This window comes from Toxorhynchites rutilus, chromosome 2 (genome assembly GCF_029784135.1).
Source record: "Toxorhynchites rutilus septentrionalis strain SRP chromosome 2, ASM2978413v1, whole genome shotgun sequence".
In the NCBI taxonomy this organism is placed as follows: Eukaryota; Metazoa; Arthropoda; class Insecta; order Diptera; family Culicidae; genus Toxorhynchites; species Toxorhynchites rutilus.
This window is the reverse complement of record NC_073745.1, coordinates 241,925,451-241,949,491: the sequence shown is the minus strand read 5'-3', so window position 1 is coordinate 241,949,491 and position 24,041 is coordinate 241,925,451. Positions and strand designations below refer to the sequence as shown.

The 24,041-nt window shown below is 40.0% G+C and overlaps 1 protein-coding gene across 1 annotated transcript; it reads right to left on the bottom strand.

The window, feature by feature from the left end:
• Positions 1-3,889: 3,889 nt before the first annotated feature.
• Positions 3,890-21,148, bottom strand: LOC129770014 (intraflagellar transport protein 122 homolog). Its single transcript, XM_055772591.1, has 7 exons — positions 20,875-21,148; positions 20,575-20,805; positions 13,047-13,608; positions 12,102-12,991; positions 4,800-5,900; positions 4,347-4,746; positions 3,890-4,295 (listed from the first exon to the last, which is right to left on the bottom strand). The coding sequence occupies exons 1-7, from the start codon at positions 20,937-20,939 to the stop codon at positions 4,044-4,046; spliced, it is 3,501 nt and encodes a 1,166-aa protein (XP_055628566.1). The 5' UTR covers positions 20,940-21,148; the 3' UTR covers positions 3,890-4,043.
• Positions 21,149-24,041: the final 2,893 nt, after the last annotated feature.

The following is a 24,041-nucleotide window of genomic DNA, read 5'->3' as shown; positions in this document are numbered from 1 at the left end:
ACCAGCGGCAGCGGTCAACTAATTTTAATTTTGTTGCGCTCATATACTAAGAGCCTCCGCAGACTGCAGACTTTTCATCGGCCGATAATTTTGTACGGTTTGAGCTGAACTGAATAGATGCAATTTGCGCGTATGCATATCTCTCCGTACTGATCAAGAAGTACAATAGTATAATTTATACATTTTTTTTTTTTTGAAATGATGATTTTGGGAGCGTCGGAGATGTAATTTTGCTGAAAGGTACACAGTGGTGTAGAGTACGGGGAGCGAGGGGGCGGTCCGCCCCAGATGTTACCCTCAAAGGGGTGACATCCACGACCATAATATGTAAATAATATCGTTTCGTAAAAATCTTCCAAATTGCAACTTCAACTTCTCTATTTGATCCTGACATTAACCCCTTAACGTGTTATCTAAAGCGTCACACATCAAGTGATTTCACTACTCTGCTGAGCGTTCTAGCACCCTATGATATGCATGTACATTAGGGTGCCAATGAATGTATGGGAAAAAATCAACCCTAAAATTCTTAAAAGTTACCCTATACAAAATGTTTACCATCTCGAAAAACACCCTATGCCGAAATTCAGCTCAATCGGACTTATCGGATAACTGTAAATCTCGACAATTAATGCAATTTTAAGACATTTGGCATCAAACTTTTTTCTGAATACCTCGATTTTTGGTGATTTTTTTGTTTTTCAAAAAAGCTCAAATTTGAACGTTTGTGACACCAGTAAATGAAGTCCGAATGAGCTTACATTTCGTAGTAAGTTCCGAATGAAAAAACGAGATAACTATTTTTATTGGCACCCAAAACCATACCTTTCGTTTCGTACTCCGAAAAAGTCCCAAAATGCAGATTTTTGACAAAAAAGAATTTTGCGAGATGACACTAGATCTCGATGTTTCATGCAATTTTAAGACATTTAGCATCGGAATTTTTTTCTCGAAAATCCCGATGTCCTTTATTCCCCCTCGGGTGATTTTTTGATTTTCTAAAAACTCAAACTTTGACCGCTTTGCGCCACCTTTTTATGGGGTAACTTTTTGAAATTCAAGATGACCATTTTCATTGGCACCCTAATGTACATCACAAGTGAGACTCGGTGGTGTATGCGAAGGGGTTAAATGAACGAGTGGAGGTTTTGTTGAGGAGCATAGCATAGCATAAAAGCCGTATTCATAGGGTCTGTAGGCCACTCTTTTAATTAAAGAGGACAACATGCTTCTGTTGAGAATCCACAGTGTGCGTTCTTTAAAACTGTTGACTCGTTTTTTGTAGTTTCAATACATTATTACAATTCATTTACATTTTTACAATACATTTATACAGATTTTATATTTCTGTGTTATCTGTTTTTCAGGTGTGATGTACAACGTGAAGTATATCTAGCGCAGGATTATTTACGAACCAAAGGTTTATCTCTAGGTAACGTTGTGACTGGCGTTATACTGGAAATTTTTCTTGCGAAGGAGAGTTCATCATAAGATAAGCAAGCGGAAGACCTTCTGGATCCGGACTATCAATAGAGGAAAATAGAGTGGAGATGTTGAAGTGAGTTGATCCTTTCCATCGGGAATTACAAGAGCGGTCCGAATTGTCTGAAGGAGTAGTCGAAATTTCAATTCAATTCAAGTTCGGTATATGTTATCGAACGCATCTTTACTGAAAACATCAATTCCCAAACTGCAAATTTACGACGAAGTTTTGGGAAGCAAGTATTTCCTAGAGATACATAGATTCCGTGTATATTTGAAGGCCGCTGAAATTGAGTTGAATGTTTTCATTCATTAGACTGCATTGGATGTCTTAAGTTAGTCATGAAGTGAGACTTCCAAGAAATTCTTCCAAATCTTTCAAAGAGTTTGAAGCTGTTACTAACAGTTAGCATTTCTGAGGCTTATCGAAATTGAAATTAATTAAAAATTATTTGCGTTTCAAGATGGGGCACGCTTGCTTAAACAGGTTAGCTTTGTTGTTAATAGACAGTGAAGGTAATAACTCCAATGAGCTTGAAGATGTGTTCAGAAAATGCAGTTAGGTTGAGACACATGAAGTAATCTCTTGTTCGTTATTATAATAAGTTTCTTCGGTATATTTAAGTTTTCATTAGAGATCGAAAACAAAAACTTGATAACAATGTTTGATTAGAAGGGTGACACATAAGCTATAAGGGGCTGTCAACATACCATGTGGACAACTATTGGGGGAGTACAGGAAACGAGAATGTCCACACTTGTCCACGGTGAGGGGGATTAGGGTTATGAATAATGTTCATGTGGACACGCTTAATAAGAATAGTATAAATGAAGCCTGAAATTTGTTCTGTACTTTCAATATTTTTTTAAACTTTCCACCCTTAGAACTTCTTATTTTTAATAGAAGGATTGAGCTGCCTGAGAGTGCTGCCCGGTAGAACATCCATCTTTTACTCATATTGTTGAATTTCTTCACTGTGATGTATACTTTGAGAGTGACTCACATAAAAATCACCGATATCTCGAGAATCATCTTCATATCTTGTTTTTCGCTCCACCAGGGCAAACACCTTGCAAAATCACGAACTTACGAGAAAATTTATCCATGAATGTGAATTAAAATCTGTCAGGGACAACTCCTAGATAAGATTTTTTGGCCAGGAAACTGTCCGAAATCCATTTTTGAGTAAGGAAACTGCGTCACGATTGGCTCACCTTACCACGTTGAACTGAAGAGGGTAAGTTTAATTTTGTTCTCTCGTCTTCTATCTAGAATAATTTTTGACTCGCAGCACGAAAAGCAGTGAAACTTTCTCCACCAGAAGTCTACTTTATAATCAAATCGCTATCGAAAAATTCTTGTAGCGATCACTGAACGTATAGAAGCATATAATCTCACGGCAAAAAGGCAACATCTTCTGAAGGAACCCCTTTGAAAAAGAATCCTGGTTTGTTGTTGTAGGAGTTACGAAAGGTTCATTTCTTAGTATGCTGCTTTTTCTGGAATTTGACCATTTTTTATTTTGTGTTTTCCTGGGCAAAGTGCAGATCTAACGAGGTATTAAATTTTTTGTCCAATAGTTTTTTTTTCCGGAAACAACGGCCTTTCAGTGCCATCATCCATAACGACGCAACCGTAAATCATCAGAAAACTCTTGTAGAACATTCCTGGTTCCCTATCGATGGCTAGACCTTCTCTAAATTACAACAGGACTTCAAATATCGTAAAGTTTTGGGCTGTTTGAAAGTTCAGCCAACTCAGGATAGTCCGGATTTTCATTGCGTACATACAGGATAGATTCGTGTTCTTTCTTTCTTTCTTTGTTTTTAAGAGGCTTTAAACTTTGCAGTTCATTCGCCTCTAAGATTCGTGTCGCGCTTTAACGCATTAAAGGACTAAAAATGAGGTGCAAACACGAGGAGAAAGATATTTTAGCATAAAAACTATTATCAACACAGAAATTATTTAACTATCCATCTGTATAGTCATGTACACCAGTGGTCAAATAATGTGAAAGTAAACCAAAAAGAACAAAAGAGCAAAATCCTACCTCTCACTGATGAATTTCGGGAAGACCTGTACAGTTGCTATGATACTCCCTTTCGCGATAATCGAGGTTCTACTGTATATGCAAATGAACTCATCCTGATACTTAAAATAATAAATTCATATTCTCATACTGCTTTATGATTCATTCTTTTCCAGCAAACTGCTATCTTTTTTACTAGAACGGTTTTTGATTCTCCAGAAACTTTTCAACTGCGAAGTTTAAAGCCTCTTAAAGCCAAAAAGAAGAAGAACTCAAAAGACAGAAAAAACACGACTTCTAATAAAACCAGTTTGCTTTTTTCACAAAGCTGCTCGTTTTAATTGATATTACAATCAAGATAAAGCAAATTATGTGCAAATGCATTTATTACCAATCAAATGTGCAACTATATTAATAAATAGTACAATCTTACAAAACATCACATTCTAAGTATTTAAGGACGGAATTGAGATCAACCATTGGTGGTGTCGTATTTGTTGTGTATCTTCCTTGGGCAAAGACATCGTACTTTTAGGTAACAATACTATCCTCTGGTGTTCTGCAGAACGGACAGTAGCCCTTCTGCAGGAATTGCAGCTCGAAATCCTCCGAATGAAACGCATGATTGCATTCCGGACAGACAGTTATCTGCAACTCAGGGAGAAGATTTCTGTAGTATTTCGTAGGCAAAGGCTTCGGGCCTTTGATGATGATAACTTCCCGTGGATCAACCGCTCGTAGTGCATCCCGATCCATGTTGACTGGAAATGTGTCGATTATATCCTGAAACACTTTTTTTAATGACTAATCGTATTGGAATAATAAGAAGCATACCTCCGTGATAAATTGATCGGTTTGTTCATACTTATTCACTTTTGGAGGTGCCATCAATAACCTTTCGGCTTCCTGCTCAGGGACATCTGGATTAGGGGAGAACTCCGCCAGCGGCAGAATCTCAAATGACACATATGAGAATACATATTCTTGCTGACAGTTTGGACAGCGATTGCCATGTAGATGGGGACTGTAATTTGAACACCTGTAGCACATTGGAAGGTACTCCTCTGGGTCATTGAAGCCCCCAGGGCAAGCTCTGCTCGTTATATAACTTATATCAACCTGTTCTTGAATACCAGGAGGAGCCTTCAGCGATTGAAGTTTGTTGTTGATCTGGAGGTGTAATTTGTTTGCTCCTAGAACTTTAGCTTGCTTTGAGAGTGTGTAATAAATTGCGCTAGAAGAATATAACATTAGTGAATAGAATGGATTTATCACGGATATACATACAACAAACTAATTCCTTTCGGGGTCGAAGGTCCATTCAATTGATTCACGACGAAACGACTCGTATTGAACAGCGTTAATGGCGGACTACTCGTGAACGGTTCCTTCAAGTATGAATTGAGAGTACTATAGGCGTAAAAAATCGAAGCCAGCTTCAGCAGAGATTTATATTCCGCAATTTTGGGTTCCATCAACACAGTCTCGAGTTCGAGCAGCTTCAATATTTGTTTGGCTCTCAACCACGTATAATATCCAGCATCCAGGTACCGTTCTTCAGATACCGCACACTCTACAAGGTTACGCAACAATTGTGTGGCTTCGTTAGGTTTTCCTGCGAGCACATATGCCTCGTGAGCCGCAATAAACTGATCCGATTCAGCAAGCCATTGAGCATGCTGATAATGAATTTGTGGAAGTATTTTCGGCAAATGTTCGGCTAATCGAAAAGCCTCCGGCCAATCTCTCGCCTCTACATGCAGCTGCACAACTTGTTCTTCCTCTCCGAGTTTGCGATAAATTTCAGCTGCTAGTGGCAATGCTTTTAATCTTCTCAAATGACTTGCGATCAGCTCAAGAGGTTTTTTCTCGGAAGCATTTATGCGTCTGCCAATATCCAATAGAACATCCGTCCAACCTTGTTCGGCCACAATTTCAATAGCTCGTTCAGACTCACCCGCAGAGAGCAGCAGCTCAGCGGCGGCTCTTGGTTCGTGCACTGAACATGCCCACTCTGCCCTCCTCCTAATCAGCTCCTTCTTATCAGCAGCGCTTCCTTCCTTTAGGAATTCCTGCGCCAGGTCGAACATACGCAGATCGCTGTACATTGCCAGCGCTTTACTGTTATTGCCCGATTTTTGGTACAAACGAGCGGCTTCCTTGAATTTACCCATAAAAGCGTACGTATCTGCCAGAAGAACCTCTTTGGAAGTATCGCCGCGCTTTTGTCTTTCTTTGAGATCGTGGATTAGTTCAAGCCAAGGCAGGTTTCGTACTTTCACATAAGCATCCCGTGCTACCTGATAGTTCAGGTTCTCCAAAGCGGTTTGCGCTAAACCTTCCCAATCCGACAGTGGCACTCCTAAACAAGCTACTTGATAGGCGTCCCTACAAAAACAAGTGATAATTGATGAGCAATTGGCTTCAAACTGCTTCAATGTGTACTTTAGAGTGCCAATGGATGTATTGGAAAAAGTGAGCTTCGAATTTTCGAACGGGACTTCCTGCAAACTGTTGATTCCCGTAAAAAAAAAACCATTTCAAAATTTTATAAGACTTTATTTATTTTATTTTACTAGACGTCAAAATTTTAAGTTTTTTAAAACCAAAAAATCACACAAGGGGAAAAAATGTTATATTAAAAGACTAAAAATTATATGAAACATCCAGATTCACTCCATTCAGCTCGCGCAGTCCGAAGACATCGGTCGTAAATCTATTATATAGAGGAGATTATACCGTTATCAGTTCGTGGCTGGTGAAGTTATTTCGCCCTAACGGGGTTCTCTGTACTGCGCGAGTGAGCAGAGCAGCAATCACAACCAGTGTGATGAAGAAGTCCTCCGGGCGCGGTGCGTGTGCCGTATCATCGCTGTGTGTGCTTTATCATCGTCATTGACTTCATCATCGTGTTGTGGTGCGATATACACCCCGGTTTTTTTACGCGGTTTTTTTGCGCGGTTTTTTTACGAGGTTTTTTTACGCGGATTTTCAATTAACGCGGTTTTTTTTTTCACGGGGTACGTATCCCCCGCGTAAAAAAAACCTGGGTGTACCGTTGCAGCTGTACCGAGCGATTGCCACGCAGTTCGATTGGGACAGCGTTTCATTTCATTCGCATTGATGTACGCTTTAGGTATAATATATATTAGGTTTAGGAATAGAGAAAAATTGAAAATTATATTATTTTATATCTGCCATAATGGCAGAAGGAAGTCATGTTGAAATGGAGATTGAAACTACTGTTTCCTCCTCACTAGCTACAACGGGAGCGTTCTCCCCTCAGAAGATGTTTCTTTAGAGAAAGAGTTAATCAACCTTAACAAGCCCCCCGCAAGAAAATTGGCAAACTTTTCCTCTTCGCATCCTCAATCTCCCGCTCCCGCTTCCGCTCAACTCCCGAACATGCCTCCCAGCCCTACTGATCCCGCTTTCGTTCAACAATCTACCTCGTCCTCCCCCTCAGTTGTTTCCTCTCCTCGTGTCAAGGTCTATTCAGACGATACATCTGGGGCTGATCCATTGGTTGTTTTTTTCCGGCCCAAACCAAAAGGAATGGCTATCAATGTCATACAGGTTTCGAAAGATCTGGCAAAATATTATTCCTCCGTGGTCGAGATTTCTAAGGCTAGACCGAACAAACTGCGTGTTGTCGTAAGTGATCGGAAACACGCAAATGCAATTGTGATCGGCGAGAGGTTAACCCTAGAGTATCGTGTCTACGTGCCCTCCCATGACGTAGAAATCTCGAGGGTGGCAACTGAAACGGGTCAGACGTGCTAAATGATAAAAGAAGGAGTTGGTGGGCGTTAAAATTTTGGACAGCCGCCAACTAAGTAAAGTACGAAATTCACGCCGTCAGACTCGTTTCGAGTAACTTTTGCTGGTTCGGCCCTCCCTGACTACGTCATGGTGGACAAATTGAGACTGCCTGTGCGACTCTTCGTGCTAAAGCCCATGAAAGTCAGTTGGTCACACTTCCGATTATTGTGCCAACTATAGTCAGCTTGTATTGGCCTCCGAGAGCTGCGGTTAGCCGCAATCAACTTGTTGACATGTGCTCACTCCTTCCTGAGCCACGATTAATCTTGGGAGACTTCAACTCTCACGGAACTGTCTGGGGGGAACAGTACGACGACAATCGTTCATTGTTGATATAGGACCTTTGCAACAGCTTCAATATGACCGTTTTGAATACTGCGGAAACAACACGTGTACCTAAACCTCCTGCTAACCCAAGTGCTCTTGACCTCTCGCTTTGCTCGAATTCATTATCGTTAGATTGCAAGTGGAATGTAATCCAGGACCCCAACAGTGACCACTTGCCAATCAAAATTTCCATCACCGTTGGGTCGAATTCTTCTGAATCTATAAACATGGCATATGACCTCACAAGACACATTGAATGGAAAAAAATATGCGGGCGCGATTGCTTTAGCCATCAATTCCAATTCCCTTTTCGTTGAGCTATGACAGCGCGATTCGCGCTCAAACGAAACCCATCCCAGGTTCCACTATTCGCCGAAGGCCTCCCAATCCATGGTGAGATAGCCAGTGTTCCAAGCTTTATGCAGAAAAATCGAATGCATTTAAAGCTTTTCGGAAACGTGGAACCATTGAGAATTGTCAAACATATTTAGCCCTTGAAAATCAATTTAAAAACTTGATCAAAGGGAAAAAACGTGCGAAATTTCGTGGGAGGTTTGTCACGAGAAACGTCAATGAAAAAAATATGGAAAGTAGCTCGAAACATGAGAAATCGCTCTTCAACGAATGAAAGCAAGGAATATTCACATCGATGGATGTTTAATTTTGCCCGGAAGGTTTGTCCTGATTCCGCTCCTGTGCAAAAAATTGTTCGAGATGTACCACAAGATAGGTGCGATCTTGATTCCGAGTTTTCGATGGTAGAATTCTCTCTTGCTCTGCTTTCATGTAACAATTCTGCACCCCACCGTTTCTGATTGTCTAAAGCGCCCCATACACGCACAATACACGTACGAATTTATTGACGGTTGTCCACAGACGTACAATATTATGGCGTTACAGTCATATTTGTGCAATGAAATTGAATCATTCGGAGATGATATTGAAGTCGGTCCTGAATATTGCGCAAGACTTGCTACTGACGTTCAATATTTCATCGCAAGTACTTGTTGGAACCTGACACTTGATATCTCATAATGCCGGAAGTGAACGATTAGTCTCAAAAAACTCGAGAATAAAATTCCCGTCGGCGTTTTTGATGGCCATTGCGACACACGCGTCCTCGAAAAACAGTCTGTGAAATTTTTTAGGACACCCGAGACGATGTAAATGTAAACATGAGCTTTGACATTAACTGACACCATATTGCACAACGTCAAACATAGATCATGCAATATTGTAAGCGTTGCACAATAAATATCTAGATTTTTTGATATCATACAATATATTGTACAACATTTCAATATCTGAAACACACCCTCAATACTATTTCTCAACCACCTATGTTGGGCAATAATATTGTAGATGTATGACCCCGTTGTAGAAGGTGACCCCGTTGGCTTCGTACCACTCCAACACGTCCTTTGAATAGTGGCACGAAGCGAGATCCGGCCAGAAGATGGTCGGGCCCTCGTGCTGCTTCAATAGTGGTAGTAAGCGCTTCTGTAGGCACTCCTTAAGGTAAACTTGCCCGTTTACCGTGCCGGTCATCACGAAGGGGGCGCTCCGCTTTCCGCAAGAGCAGATCGCTTGCCACACCATGTACTTTTTGGCAAACTTGGATAGTTTCTGCTTGCGAATCTCCTCCGGAACGCTGAATTTGTCCTCTGCGGAGAAGAACAACAGGCCCGGCAGCTGACGAAAGTCCGCTTTGACGTAGGTTTCGTCGTCCATTACCAGGCAATGCGGCTTCGTCAGCATTTCGGTGTACAGTTTCCGGGCTCGCGTCTTCCCCACCATGTTTCTGCCTTCCGTCGCGGTTAGGAGCCTTCTGAACCTTGTATGTACGCAGGCCCTCCCGCTGCTTGGTCCGCTGGACGAATGAACTTGACAAATTCAGCTTATTGGCGACATCCCGGACTAAACTTCTCGGATCACGTCTAAACTGCTTAACTACGCGCTTGTGATCTTTTTCACTAACGGAGCATCCATTTTTGCCGTTCTTCACCTTCCGGTCGATGGTTAGGTTCTCGAAGTATCGTTTCAGTACTCTGCTGACCGTGGATTGGACGATTCCCAGCATCTTACCAATGTCCCGATGTGACAATTCCGGATTCTCGAAATGAGTGCGCAGAATTAATTCACGACGCTCTTTTTCGTTCGACGACATTTTTCCAAATTTACGAAAAATTGACAGTGAAGCATGGCCAACGTGATCTATACACTCCTATCTGATTATAAGCGAAAGCTGAAGATATAATTCCTAAAAATTAAATTTCTACAGCGTTTTTGCCGTGATGCAATTTGATGTGACACACCCTTTATTCGAGTCACAATTTTTCGCGTCGCTGTGCAGTCGCCTATTATGACTCCAGCAATGTATTCAACAACATACGTATTGAATGTATAGGCGTGTTCTCCAGTCGGTGTTTTATTAGAAATGATGACAATAACGTGATTTTCACCTTGCAAACCGAGCATGCATGATATGAAAAATTACAATAATGCATTATGTTTATTCAAAAAGTCTTCCAGCTCGCTGACAATGCGCATGGCTTTAGCAGAATTGATGTTATTGGTGCATGTGAGAATGAAAGTTCGATGAAGCGAACTTAGCGCCATCCGTCATTTAACAACGTAAATAAATTCGTTCTCTTTGAAAACCAAACTACGGGTCGATTATTTGGATATTATTTATACCAAAATGCTATAATCGCGATTAAAAATAGCAGCTGAGGTGAACCTTTGAGGTTATATGTGCTTTCATGCCAAATTTAAGAAAAAAAAATAGAAATTAGAACTGTTTAGAATATTTTTCTGCATAGGGTCACCCTAATCGGTATTAAACATATGGTAATCGGTACCGAGGCGATATCATATATAGTTTACGTCATATTTTCATACGAAAACTTGTTTTCTGATGCCCCAAAAACTCCATCAATGGACGGTTTATTGTCTACCCATCGTGAACTCAAGCCAACGAACTTAGACGTTTATCAAGTATGCTATAAAGGTCCTCGCGTTAGTATTAGTAAATAGCGAGAAAAATAGCGCACACACACTGCACGCTATTTTATACGTGTGAGTAATTTTCGTGTATGACACAAGAAAATCTAGCTCACCTGTAGCGTAATTCAAACCACGTTGAACTCAAACATTGATGCATGCATACATGATACATGGGAGAAAGGGAGAGAAACGAATTCGTTTTGGGGGAAGTCACTTCAAAATACAATGAGGACGGTTTGACTGGGAAGGATGAAATGATATAGCTTTGCAACAAAAACCGCTTGCTGATTGTTCCGTCGACGTTCTAAGGTTTCCAACCTCAGCAAATTGCAGCGATCAGAATATGGTGGGAGATTTTGCGGATCGCGCCATGGTAAATTTCGTAATGCGATTCTGATGAACTTGCGCTGAACACCTTCGATCCTCAAATTCCATGTTAGCTGATGAGGAAACCAAACCGTCGAAGCATTTTCCAGGATTGGGCGTACCAGAGAGCAATAGAGAGCTTTCAGGCAATGGGGATCAGAGAAATCTTTTGAAATTTTTGACACAAATCCAAGCTGGCGATTTGCCTTGGTGATCAGAGCAGCGCGATGGAGGTTGAATGTTAGCTTCTGGTCCATAAGAACACCTAAATCACTGAATTCATCGGTTCTATGAAGAATTTCTCCGTTTATGGTATAGTCGTAAGTGATTGGTTGTTTGACGCGATAATATGACATTACCAAGCATTTGGGAATACTGACCGTAAGCTTGTTTCGACGGCACCGGTCAGTAAATATATTCAATAACGACTGAAAACGCATACAATTCTCAACAGTCCGCACGATGAAATACAGTTTCGTTTCCGTTTCAATTCTCGTAACAGCAAGGTGCTCTAGGCAGGAGAAACAGCAGATCAATCAGATCAGATCAATACAGGAAATCAATCTTCCTGTAATCTAATGCAAGCTCAACATTTTCATTCACATTATGCGACTGTGCACAATCGTCAACCAAAGGTGGAAAGGAGATGACAAGAGGCGTATGGTGAAGGTCAGCTGGCAGAAGTGGCGAAACGGATCTCAAGATTTCGACAAGTAAATCAGAGGAACAAAAGAACAAGTCGAGAATTCGCCCTAAGTGGTTGTACTCAAGATTCCTTTGGAGCAGATTAAGGGAATCCATGCTATCAATCAATAGGAAGCTAGCCATTGATAAAGGAACATAATTCACGGGTTGGATGAGACCATCAGAACAACTCCAGGAATAGAGTCGGTCAGATAGTCAGCTGACTATCCACAGTTGACTTTGACTATGCCGAGTCCTGCTTGCGACACTAGTCCTGAAATTTTGCTGGAATTTTGCATAGGATATTTTTTCACGGGAATCAACATTTTTCAGGAGTTCGAAAATTCCGAATGACCATTTTCATTGGCACTCTACTGTACTTACTCGAATAATCCGGCCTCTACGAATTGCCACATCGTAGCTCCCAAAGCAAGTGGGACATTGCTCATCACGTTTCCGCGCAAACAAAACGCTGTTGCACCACACAGTCCCACTACTACTCCAAGCATCGATTGGGGACTCCTGGGGGGAAGAGACCCAACCCTCACGCTTAAACCTCCCGTTGTGTGAGAATAGCAAAGCATTGACTCCAGGTGAGTATTCCACGCTACCGAGTTGACATTCGAATCTTGATAAAGCATCGTATCACTCATCAGATCACGAACTACCAGCCGTCCAGCATCATCCACAACGGCAAGTTTTGTCCGGGTAGCATTCAGATCCAGACATCGAACCGATGACAGCACTGTGGTGACCAATATTGGGAGGGAATTATCCAAAAATATTCTCCAAACTTGGCCACTCTTCAACCCTAGCAGAAGACCTTCACATCCGGCAGGTCCTCCCGTTACTTTGATGTATCGAATGAAACTGTCCATAATCCATTCCCGCTGCAGAGTTCCATTAAAGTCCAGACTCTGCAATTTCTTCTCCTGGCAAAGAACCAAATGTTGGGCACAGACTACCAGCAAGCTACAATTGAACTTTTTAGCAATTTTTTCCTTGACTTTGTAATGCATCGGTTGGTTTTCGGCTGAGCTCAGCTCGTACAGAACAACCCGTTCCGGCAACTGAACCGCCAAGCGATTTCGATAGATAGCTATCTTATGCACCAGATCGCGACATTTTATACGAACTTTCTGTCCGGAAACCAAATGCTGTATGATAACGTCACACATGTTTTCCCTGAATGCGTACCGCTCACGGTACAGGGCGTGAACGGTGTTAAAAACCAAACTGTAGCATGCGAGAGACCCATCCTGACAACCGACAACCTGAAACGAGAAAACAGTTTACGTGTTTCAAACACACCGGAATGCAGCTACTTACAATCGTGTTCCCCGTTGGGTGCACAGCTGTAGCCCAAATCCAAGACTCGTGCGGTTCACCCAACATCCCGAGTCGAATTCCGTCACGGGTAAACAGCTGCAACGCCTTATTGCAACCGGAGATAATTAAAAACTCTCCATCGGGGAAAAAGCTCAAGCATAGCGGATCAAAGTTGAAAACTCGCTCCTTCCCAATGGATTGTCCCCCGAGCGAGTAGAATGACAGCGTCTGACTCCAGTCGATAACACACAGGATGTCAGCCGATCCACTGGACGGCGGATTCCAAGCCAACCCGAATATGGGACTGTTCACGCCACCCGGGCGTTCGATTTTGTTCTTCTCCTCACCCGCCTTGTTCCGGATGGAAATAGTTCCGTTGGCCATCCCCAGCGCAATGTACTGCCCATCGTTCGTCCAAGCGCAAGCGTTTATCCTTGCCACCGTTTTGTACTTCTGAACCGCTTTCTGCTCCGAGGACCAGAAGGAAAAGTCTGACACCGCGCATGATGCCAACTGGTGAGAAATAGGGTTGAAGGAAAGACATTGGACCGAATCTCCGTGACTAGAAAAGACGAAAACAAACAATAGAAACATAATCATTCACAAAATCTAAAGCCTGTTTCAGTTATAATTTGGTCACATAAATTAGAACATTTCTCAGCATTGAAATACCGTTCAAAAAGAGGAAGAATGTCATTTTGTAGATATTTTAATTATCTTTAAGGGAAAAAAACATGAAAATTATTCGTCGGTTGTCCGGATGAATTTTCGAACGTTTCCATTTTCTGCATAGAACTGCTGTTAACCGTATTTCCTATCTTGTTCCTTCATTTTTCCATTTGAGCTTATTTTTCTATGGTTCTTCGGTTCTGTTTGGTGAATTAATAGTTTTTCTGTCTGTCTGTCTGATTCTTATGGACTCGGAAACTACTGAACCGATCAACATGAAAATTGGTATGTAGGGGCTTTTGTGGCAGTGTGGCATTTGACATGTGGAGATTTTAGGGTGCAATAAATGATTCTATGGTGGTTAGACTCTCCACCTCTCTCTCTAAGGGGAGGCTGCCATACAAATGAAACACAATTTTCTGCATTACTCGAGAATTAATCAAGCAAATGAAATCAAATTTCTTTTTTTTTATCCCAACAGTTTATTTTATTAGGCTCATTTAGCAATTCAGCTGTAAACAGAGCCGAATTCATTCGTGTACATTTTTTTATCTTAAGATAACTTTTGTCGTATATTACATTGTTACCATTTTGAGGCGTAAGAGTATCGCTATCTATCGATAAACATTTGTTTTATCTAGAACACAGTAGCCGTTTAGGCACAAGAGAATTCCTATTCTATCGATGCACAACACATGTCGCCTTTTTCCAGCGTAAGAATATTGCTATTGTTAGAATGTTCACAGTAGGGCTGTTCACAGCGCGACTATTGATATGAGGCTTCCTTTGTTGCGTTATTAATAGTGCCAATTACCGATGCAGCAGACCAAAAATGTGAGCGGGAAGGAACTGGGATTACCGGAATCATGATGATTGTTGCGTGGACATAGTAGCTAGAATAACACACTAAGATGATCAGTTGAGGGGCCCTGAGTTATGAGCTCATGATCGTTCGCTTAGTAGCGGACACGCAACCAATTAGGCTACGAAGACCCCCGAAATCAAATTTGGCATGTGGGGTGGTTAGATACTCCTCCCCCCTCTCTTAGGGGGGGGGGCTGTCATACAAATGAGACAAAAATTTCTGCATTACTCGATAATTAATCAAGCAAATGAAACCAAATTACGCATATTGAGGTTTTAGGGTGCAATAAATGTTTCTATGGTAGTTATACTCTCCACCCCTCTCTCTAAGGGGAGGCTGCCATACAAATGAAACACAATTTTCTGCATTACTCGGGAATTAATCAAGCAAATGAAACCAAATTTGGCATGTGGAGGTTTTGGCGGGGCAATAAATGTTTTTACGGTGGTTAGATACTCCTCCACCCTCTCTTATGGGGGGCTGCCATACAAATGAGCCACAAATTTCTGCATTACTCGAGAATTAATCAAGCAAATGAAACCAAATTAGGCATATTGAGGTTTTAGGGTGCAATAAATGTTTCTATGATGGTTAAACTCTCCACCTCCCTCTTTAAGGGAGGTGGAGAGTCTATGATGGGGGGAGGGGGGTCTGCCATACAAATGAAACACAAATTTCTGCACTACTCGAAAATTAATCAAGCAAATGAAACCAAAATAGGCATCTGGACGTTTTAGGGTGCAATAAATGGTTATATGGTGGTTAGACTCTCCATCCCCCCTTCTAAGGTGAGGCTGCCATAAAAATGAAACACAAATTTCTGCATAAGTCGAGAATTAATCAAGCAAATGAAACCAAATTTGGGATGTGGAGGTTTCAGGGTGCAATAAATTTGAATACGGTGGTCAGGCACTCCCCCCCTCTCTAAGGGGGAGCCGCCATACAAATGAAACATACAGTTCTGCATAATTCAAGAACTAATCAAGCAAACTGAACCAAATTTTGCATGTGGAGGTTTTAGGGGGCAAGAAACATTACTAAAGTGGTTCAACAATCCTCCCACTCTGAAAGAAAAAGCAGAAATTCGGAAAATTAAATTCCCATATGTTCTACAATTACATAGTAACAAGTGCTGTTAGTCCATTTGATGTTTGCGCTAGCGAAATTGATCTTTGTTCGAAACTGGAAATGGATTTTAATGTGATGAAACGCACTACTATATCTTCTTCTATCTATACCAATAAAAAAGAATCGCCAAATGGTCTGATAAGAGCAGGAGGAAAGAATTGGAAGGATATGTTTAGCAATGTTCAAGTTTTCAATTAAAATTTTGATATGGATGCAATTTCATTCAGTCGGATTTCTGCGCGGGTTAGAAAACTTCGTTGCTTCGTGATCAGCTGTATAATTTATCCGAATTACTTTATTGAAGAACGATGTTTATTTACTGCCGAACTTTTAATATGAACGTGAACGTGAACAAAATCATTTTATTCACCACGATTTTTTGAGTTGTTTGTTCGCAATGTAGTTCACCGTGAAATGATCGTACTATTCCACCACCTGTTCAAGTTCACGTTCACGGGAACTCTAAACCAGGCTTAAGATAAGATCAGAAAACTGGCTTTATACTCTGCTTTATAAGCTGCTAGAGCTGCCAAATATTATAAAATATCGGATTTTTTAAATTTCTGTTTTTATGAATCGTAACATTTGGTTGGTGCGAATTTAATGTTTTTGCATATTTTCAATTAGGCAATCTCAAAAATATGTTTTAAAAGGATAAAATAAGTCTTTTAAATACCCATATCTATAATATAATAATAATATCCATAACAACTCGTCCAAGATTGTCTGGAGAGTCTTTCCTCGTTGATTCGTGCAAAACAACGGGACTCAACTCCATTGCAATTCAGGAACAACTTAAAAATTGTGACTTTTTCGCAATACATGGCCGTAGTACCGAATGCTTCGCATACAGCAGATACACAAGAACATCTTGTTGGATTGATGGACTTGCTATCAAAGCGGCGAGAAGAATGTTCAGCCCAGAAATTGATGGACAGTGAAGCAGCATCGACATCATATCGAATTTCAGCTTCATCTAATTTTAGTGAGAATGTGGATGACATGAATATTGAATTCGACTATGATTACACAGTCGATGTAATCATACCGAAAACTTTCCTCTGACAGAACAGAACAAAATTCGTTGTTCTATATAGCTCGTTACATCATCAAAAGAAGTCAGCGGGAAAGAACATGTCAGCAGTGTAACAAGAGATTGGTAGTCAGCAAAACACAACCAGGATTGTATCAACCATCTCTTTTTTCATATTTACGAGCTAGAACTAACAACTCTCCCATCTGCCTAGTGAAAGATGAGACTTTCCATTTCTTCTTAGCAATGGAAATTATATTCAGAAATATGAAATCGCATTAGAGACAACTCTAAACAACAGCTAAATTGACAAATGAGTGTTTTGCCGTTCACTTTATTCTATTGTGAAAAAACACATACATAAACTTGTATATAATTCCTTCACATTTCCTAAACTAAATATCGTAATATTCATTAAATTTACGATTTCTAAATTCAATACAAATCCCACGCTATTTATTTTTATTGGCAACACTGAAAAATCGACTTTGTTTACAAAATTTATCGAAATCAGCCAATGAGCGACTGACAGAAAATTGGTCCGTATCTGACAGAAATTCGGTACACAAAGGGAACCCTTTTCTGTTTCGACAAAAAAAATGAATTCACTACGACAATCCAGAACGCAAAAGATCACGTGTAAAGTCCGACCAACCAGGAATATCAACGCCGAAGTCGAATATCCACGATGCCAAAGTGATGTTCTATTTGTTGGGATCAAAATGCTGTAATCCCCAATGAGCTGTCAAAACCTGGTTAAACAATCGATGGGGATTTCTACGGGCAACAATAGATTCGTTAAAAGCAAGCTATTGCCGGAAAACGTCCAGATTGTGCAACCAGATACAAATCGATAATATTCCATCATGACAACGCTCGGTCTCATGTTGTTGTACAGGGTTTTCCATTTCGGGCTTTCGAAAGTATACAGCTCTGCGCTAACAACCGTTTGACATAGCTGTCAACCAAAGCGTCATATCGTTAGTTGAATGTCTGCCATTTTACAATATGGATCGTTTTAGCATCGCACAACGTGTTAATTTTGTTAAATTATACTATAAAAATGATGAAAAACCGGCAAATGTTTTTCGAGCATTACGGACGGATTTTCGGACGGTCGTCATGGACGGCCTACAGAGCACACAATCGCTAATGTAGTGCGTAAATTCGAACAAACTGGATCCGTAGCGGATATTGTGAAACCTGTGCATCATCGTAATGTGCGTTCGGCCGAAAATATTGCTGCTGTTGCTGCCAGTGTGGAGGATGACCCGAATGTTTCGATTCCACGGCGTGCTCAGCAATTGGGCTTGTCAAACACATCATTGTGGCAAATTTTGCATTTGGACTTGCACCTACATCCATATAAAGTCCAACTGGTACAAAAATTAGAGCGTGGTGACCATGGAATGCGTCGGGCATACGTCGATTGGGTGAACGAACAACAGCAGCAAAATGCTGAATTTTCGCATCAAATTTTCTTCAGCGATGAGGCACATTTCGAGCTCGGTGGCTATGTGAACACACTATGCCAACTCTCCGCAAACTCTTGAACATTTGAAAGACAACAAAGTTATGACCGAGATACCGCCCGATACGTGCCGAAAAGTCATCGAAAATTACCTGTTCCGGATCAATAAAAAGCCCTAGGTGGACATTTGAATGATGTTGTATTTCACACATAATGGCATAAACCAAACTTTAATTTGAAATAAAAGTTTCATCGAAATTCGAATTCTAAGTGTGTTTTATTTCAATTTACTTTCGGAATTTAAAGTTGGAAAACCCTGTACTAATACAGTTCAAAGTTATTTTGAAGGAGTTTCAAAAACTAGTACAGAATGAGACATTTTCATTTTGATTCAGATCAATTTCATGAAACTGTTACGATAGTTAAAATCTATAGCTGATGTGGAATTCTGATTCACCCGCCTTATAGCCCAGACTTTGTCCTACTACCAGAACGCTTTGAGTGGAATACGCTCTACTTCAGAACAGAGCATCAAAAATTATCTGCATTCATTCTTGGCTTTAGAAGATGAACGCTTCATTCGCGACGGAATCCGTAAATTTTCAGCATTTCATTATTCAAATAAATGTCTTTTTTATGCAAAATAATTATCGTTTTCAGGTTGTACAACCAATGTATGAATACATTTAGATTAGTTCAGATGTATTGCTCAGCTGTCAGATGTATTGAATCGAAGCGGTTCAGAGGATCATATGAATACGAGTCAACGAAATAAGTCTTATACCTTAAAATGTCGAAAATAATATTGGACCCTTGTACTTTTATATTTACAAAAGAATATTACAGATATTTCTGTTGGAGTTTGAAGCTAAAGTTTCAATGTTCGATTCAGTGGACAAGTATTTTTGTAATACATTCCTACAATCCTGGATGCGTTATATTCAAAACATATTATCGTTTTCTATTATGTTCATAGTATAATTTTCTTTACAAATACAGTATACATTCCCTAACTGAGCAAAAAGGGAAGACCAGTTATCGACATTCGCGTTTTAACCCTTTAACGGACCGTGACAACTAGCATGTAATCAACGCTAACTCCAATACAACGACATGTTTAGATACTAAAATACAGAAAATATTTTTTTTCAATGTGCAAAACAATCAAAAACATTGAAAAAATTGGTGGCAATATAGATGCCACCTACCCGGTTAGCGTAAAATGTTGGTGACAATATAATTGCCAAACTCCATTACAACGACATGTTTATATGCTCAAATACACATAACATTTTTTTTTTCAATACGCAAAACAATCAAAATATTTAAAAAATTGGTGGCAATATAGTTGCTACCTACCCGGATAGCGTAAAATGTTGGAGGTTGATGTTATTTTCAACAAAAACAACTAATAAAATCAGAGAAATCAGAGTCAACAGGTCCTAAACAGTTCATATGTATTGAAAACTTCAATACTTTACTTTTTGCTCTTGCTGCTCTAAATTGGGAGTTGTTAACACAAAAATGGCTCCAAAATGAATAGTTTTTTTATTCTTTCGCGCTCAAAAAAATTAGGCATGTCGCTAGACATCAGAACAAGTTACCACATAAGGTTAGAAGTGATAATTTATTGTTCAAGAAGAGAAAAAAATTAAATCGTTGGTGGCAAATAGATGCCGGTACCCATTAAAGGGTTAACTGGTCCAGCATGTAAAACGTCAATTAAAATCAAGGGGAACTTCAATGAATTGTTTGATTCGCGTTGATCATGAATTTGGATATACAAAAGGTTTCCAATGGATGTTTCGCATGGAGTGTGACAACAGGTATGGAATATAATTTGAGGAAATTATTTTTTTTTTGTAATTTTATCAATGTTTTCGTCATGCGAAAATAATGTCAATTTTGATAACATTTCAAATTACATTCGAATGCTCCTCACAGCAAATCTTCCATTCGGATAAGGCGTCGATTGTTTACGAAATTCTGCTTTTTCACTGGTCCAAGGACCAGTTAACGTTCGCCCAGATAAAAAGCAGACCTGTTAAACCAGGACCACTAAGCGAACGATTACTGTATCAAAATTTGCTGGTTTTAACCCGTTCCCTTATTATTTAATACATCACACATCAAGTGATTTCACTAGCCTGCTGAGCGTTCTAGCGCCCTGTCATTCAAGTACCCACGAGTGAGACACGATGTTGTACGGGAAAGGGTTAATAACGTTCTTGCTGTGATCATCGGTAAAAAGCACATTTTCAATTATTTCTAAACATCAACGATTCCAACAGGAATATTCGTGATGTCAAAGTACTATCCATCTCACCTAAATTCTGAACACATCCAAAACCAGTATACTCACGAGAATTTCAGCAATCCCTCCAATTTATTCGTCCAAATGATAACTGTTTTGTCCGCACTTCCAGAGGCAAATTTCTTCCCATCTCTTGCGTAGGCCACACAATGAACCGTATCCTTGTGGCCCTTCAAAGAACTTATTATGCTTCCATCGGCTGGATCGTACACCAGCACCTTGTCTCCTGCTCCCACCACCAGCTGTAATCCTTCCGGATGAAAACAGGTCGAATGAATGCTACAACATAAAAAACGAAAAACAACATAATTCACGTTAGATTGATTTATCGATTCGTGACTCACTCACCTGGCGATATCGTTCTTCTCGTTCGGATCATGGATTTTTTCAACCCACTTCGGTATAGCCCTCATGTTTATTAACTATGCGTTATGATTATCCATCCATTACAGACACAATTTTAAGCCATTTGAATCACCTGCTTGTTTAAACTTATGCTTGCTTAAAACTTGTTTAGAAACAAACACTCATGTTTGACATTTCTTCGCAACCACGGCTGATACAGTTATTCCTACGCGCTTCTACGCTTTTTGCCCTCTCTATGAATGAAACACGCCAAAATGCATCGCGGCTGTCCAAAACACACCTATACAGTGCAAAAGCATATCAACAGGGAGTCGTTTGTTTAATGTTGGTGAAAGCAGAGAGCAAAACAAAACAAGATGCTGCCGAGTGCGAAATGGGCGAACACGGTCGGTCGTGGCGGATGTCAATGTTTGCCGTAAGATTTTTACAAAACTATATTTCAACGATATCAACAGTGGTGCTGTGTTGAGAGGTCCCGTCGTGAGAATGAAGTACTACATGGCTAGAGACGAATGAACTGAGAAGTTTGAAGCCTCTTAAATCCAAAAAAATCTATGGGTTGTATTCGAGACACGACCGCTTAGGACGTAGGACTACGCAATCTTTTTTTAAATTTGTTGGTTTATCATCTCGGATATTATTTGCAAATACGTCGATAGTTCATAAATAACTCTTTAGTAAAAAATCACAGGAGGGTTGTGTCCGAGACACGACCGCATAGTTGACGTAGGATTCCGTTAGGCAATCTGTTGATTTTGGACATGTTTGAAGAATTACATCGTTAAACTCTTTGATAATGATTTGGTGGCCCCGAAAAGGGCCGTTTTTTGGATGTTGGGTATTGATTATTCACTCCACCAGTGTTTACCGAGTGATAATGACAGTAATAGTGACAGAAGTATGGAAAACAGTCGTTGGATGGTGCGTATCAGATAGAATATGCCGAAGTGGAATGAGATATGATGGAAACTGCCATCTGTGACCCTGGACGAGATGCCTCCTGTTTTTGTATGGATGAAACAAAGGAAAAAAAACTCATCAATGCAATATAAGATAATTACCAATACCGATTACAACTATCAATTTTTCTCATCAGTAAAAACATGTTACATTAATATAGAAAAAAAACATTTCTGAAATGGAAAAGGTAATTTTCTTTCATAATTTTTACTTTCTGTGTGTTTATTCAACCCAATGCGAATTTTAATTGGACTAATAACACCTAATACAGGGTGGGCCATTTAAAGTGGAAGCATCTGACAACCCCATAACTTTTGACAGAGATGTCAGATTAACAAATGTCATACCGCGTTGGAAGCGTCATTTCAGTACAATTTTAACCATGGAACAATACACACCTAAACAACGCGCTGAAATTGTTCAGCTGTACATTCAAAATAACTTCTCAATTGTGTTAACTAAACGTGCGTGGAAAAATAAAAATAAAGTTAAAACATCGCCTGGAGACAACACTATACGTCGATTATATGCCAAATTTATATCGTCTGGTAGTGTTGGTAATGCCAGTCATCTGTTCAGACAACGACCAAGACGTTTCGACGAGAATATTGATGCCGTTCGAGCCAGTGTTGCAGAGACTCCATCGACATCAGGTCGCCATCGTTCGCAAGAGTTAGGCATCGCTCGAACCACTCTCCGACGCATAATTCGTGTTGATTTGAAAATGTTTCCGTATAAAATTCAAATGGCTCAACAACTTAACCCATCTGACTTACCACGTCGACTTGATTTTGCGAAATGGCCAAAAATGAACGTGGCTTTTGGCAAAAAATCATAATGTCTGATGAGGCGCATTTCAACTTGAATGGAGGAGTGAATAAACAAAATTGTCGGTTTTATGCTACTGAAAACCCTCAATTCATCGAAACGCAACCTCTTTACGACCAAAAAGTTACTGTGTGGTGTGGCATTTATGCCGATAAAGTCATCGGCCCGTACTTCTTTGAAAACGAAAATGGAGCAACGGTAACCGTGAATGGGGAGCGTTATCGGACAATGATAACCGAGTTTTTAATGCCATTTGTTCGTGAAAATGAATTGGACAATTACTGGTTCCAACAGGACGGCGCTACATGCCATACAGCGGCTGCCACGACCAAATTATTGCGCGAAATGTTCCCCGGAAGATTAATATCGAAAAACGGCGATTATGACTGGCCACACCGAGATCACCTGATTTGACGCCTCCTGACTTTTTTTTATGGGGATATTTAAAATCCAAGGTATACACTGGTAAACCAAGGACCCTGGCTGCGCTGAAAGACAATATCCGACAAGAAATTGCTGCATTGGGCAAAGTGATGGAAAATGCCGAAAAAAGGGCACATTTTGCGGTCAAGGCCAGAGGCGGTCATTTACGAGATATCATAATCAAAAAGTAGTTCGAACAAATCTCCTTGGACCAAAATAAATGAATTTCAAAAAAAAAATTGTAAATTCCACTTCTTTACTTTGCTATTGCAAAAACAAATCCTTCCACTTTAAATGGCCCACCCTGTACTACATATGAGTATATAGAAAATCACCTTTTCGAATATTTATTCACTTATCCAATTTTTCACACCGTATGAAATTTGCTTGGGTGAAAATGAACACAACAAAACAGACAGCTAAAACCGAGCGACCCGTTCTCGAGCGGGAACACACCTATGTTTTCATTTATGAAAATAAAGTTATGGCTCATTCAAGAAAATTGAAATAAATCGTTTCATGTATCAAGTCATTTTTAACACAACTGCTAGCATACACAATTTTACATTTACACTTGTGCTAAAATTTTCACAATACACGATCGGTCATTAATATGAAATTTTACAAAGCAACCAACATTAAAATTGCAAATATGATTTTTATTCACTAGAATTAATCGTATCACTCACCTTATTTGCAATATAAAAATGCCCCCGACTTGCATATATTTGCAATGCCGATTTCCCCCGGGCACCATCGTTTTGATGTCTCTGTTAGAGAACACATTTCGGTGTTGGTTTAGATGTCTCTGTTAGGGAACCGCCGCATGTGTCGTCAATTTCGACCAATCAGAAGTGGGTAATTCCGTTAGTATAGGGGTTGAAATTTTTCAATTGTTCGATAGTTAGTTACATGACATATATTATTTCATTCAATAT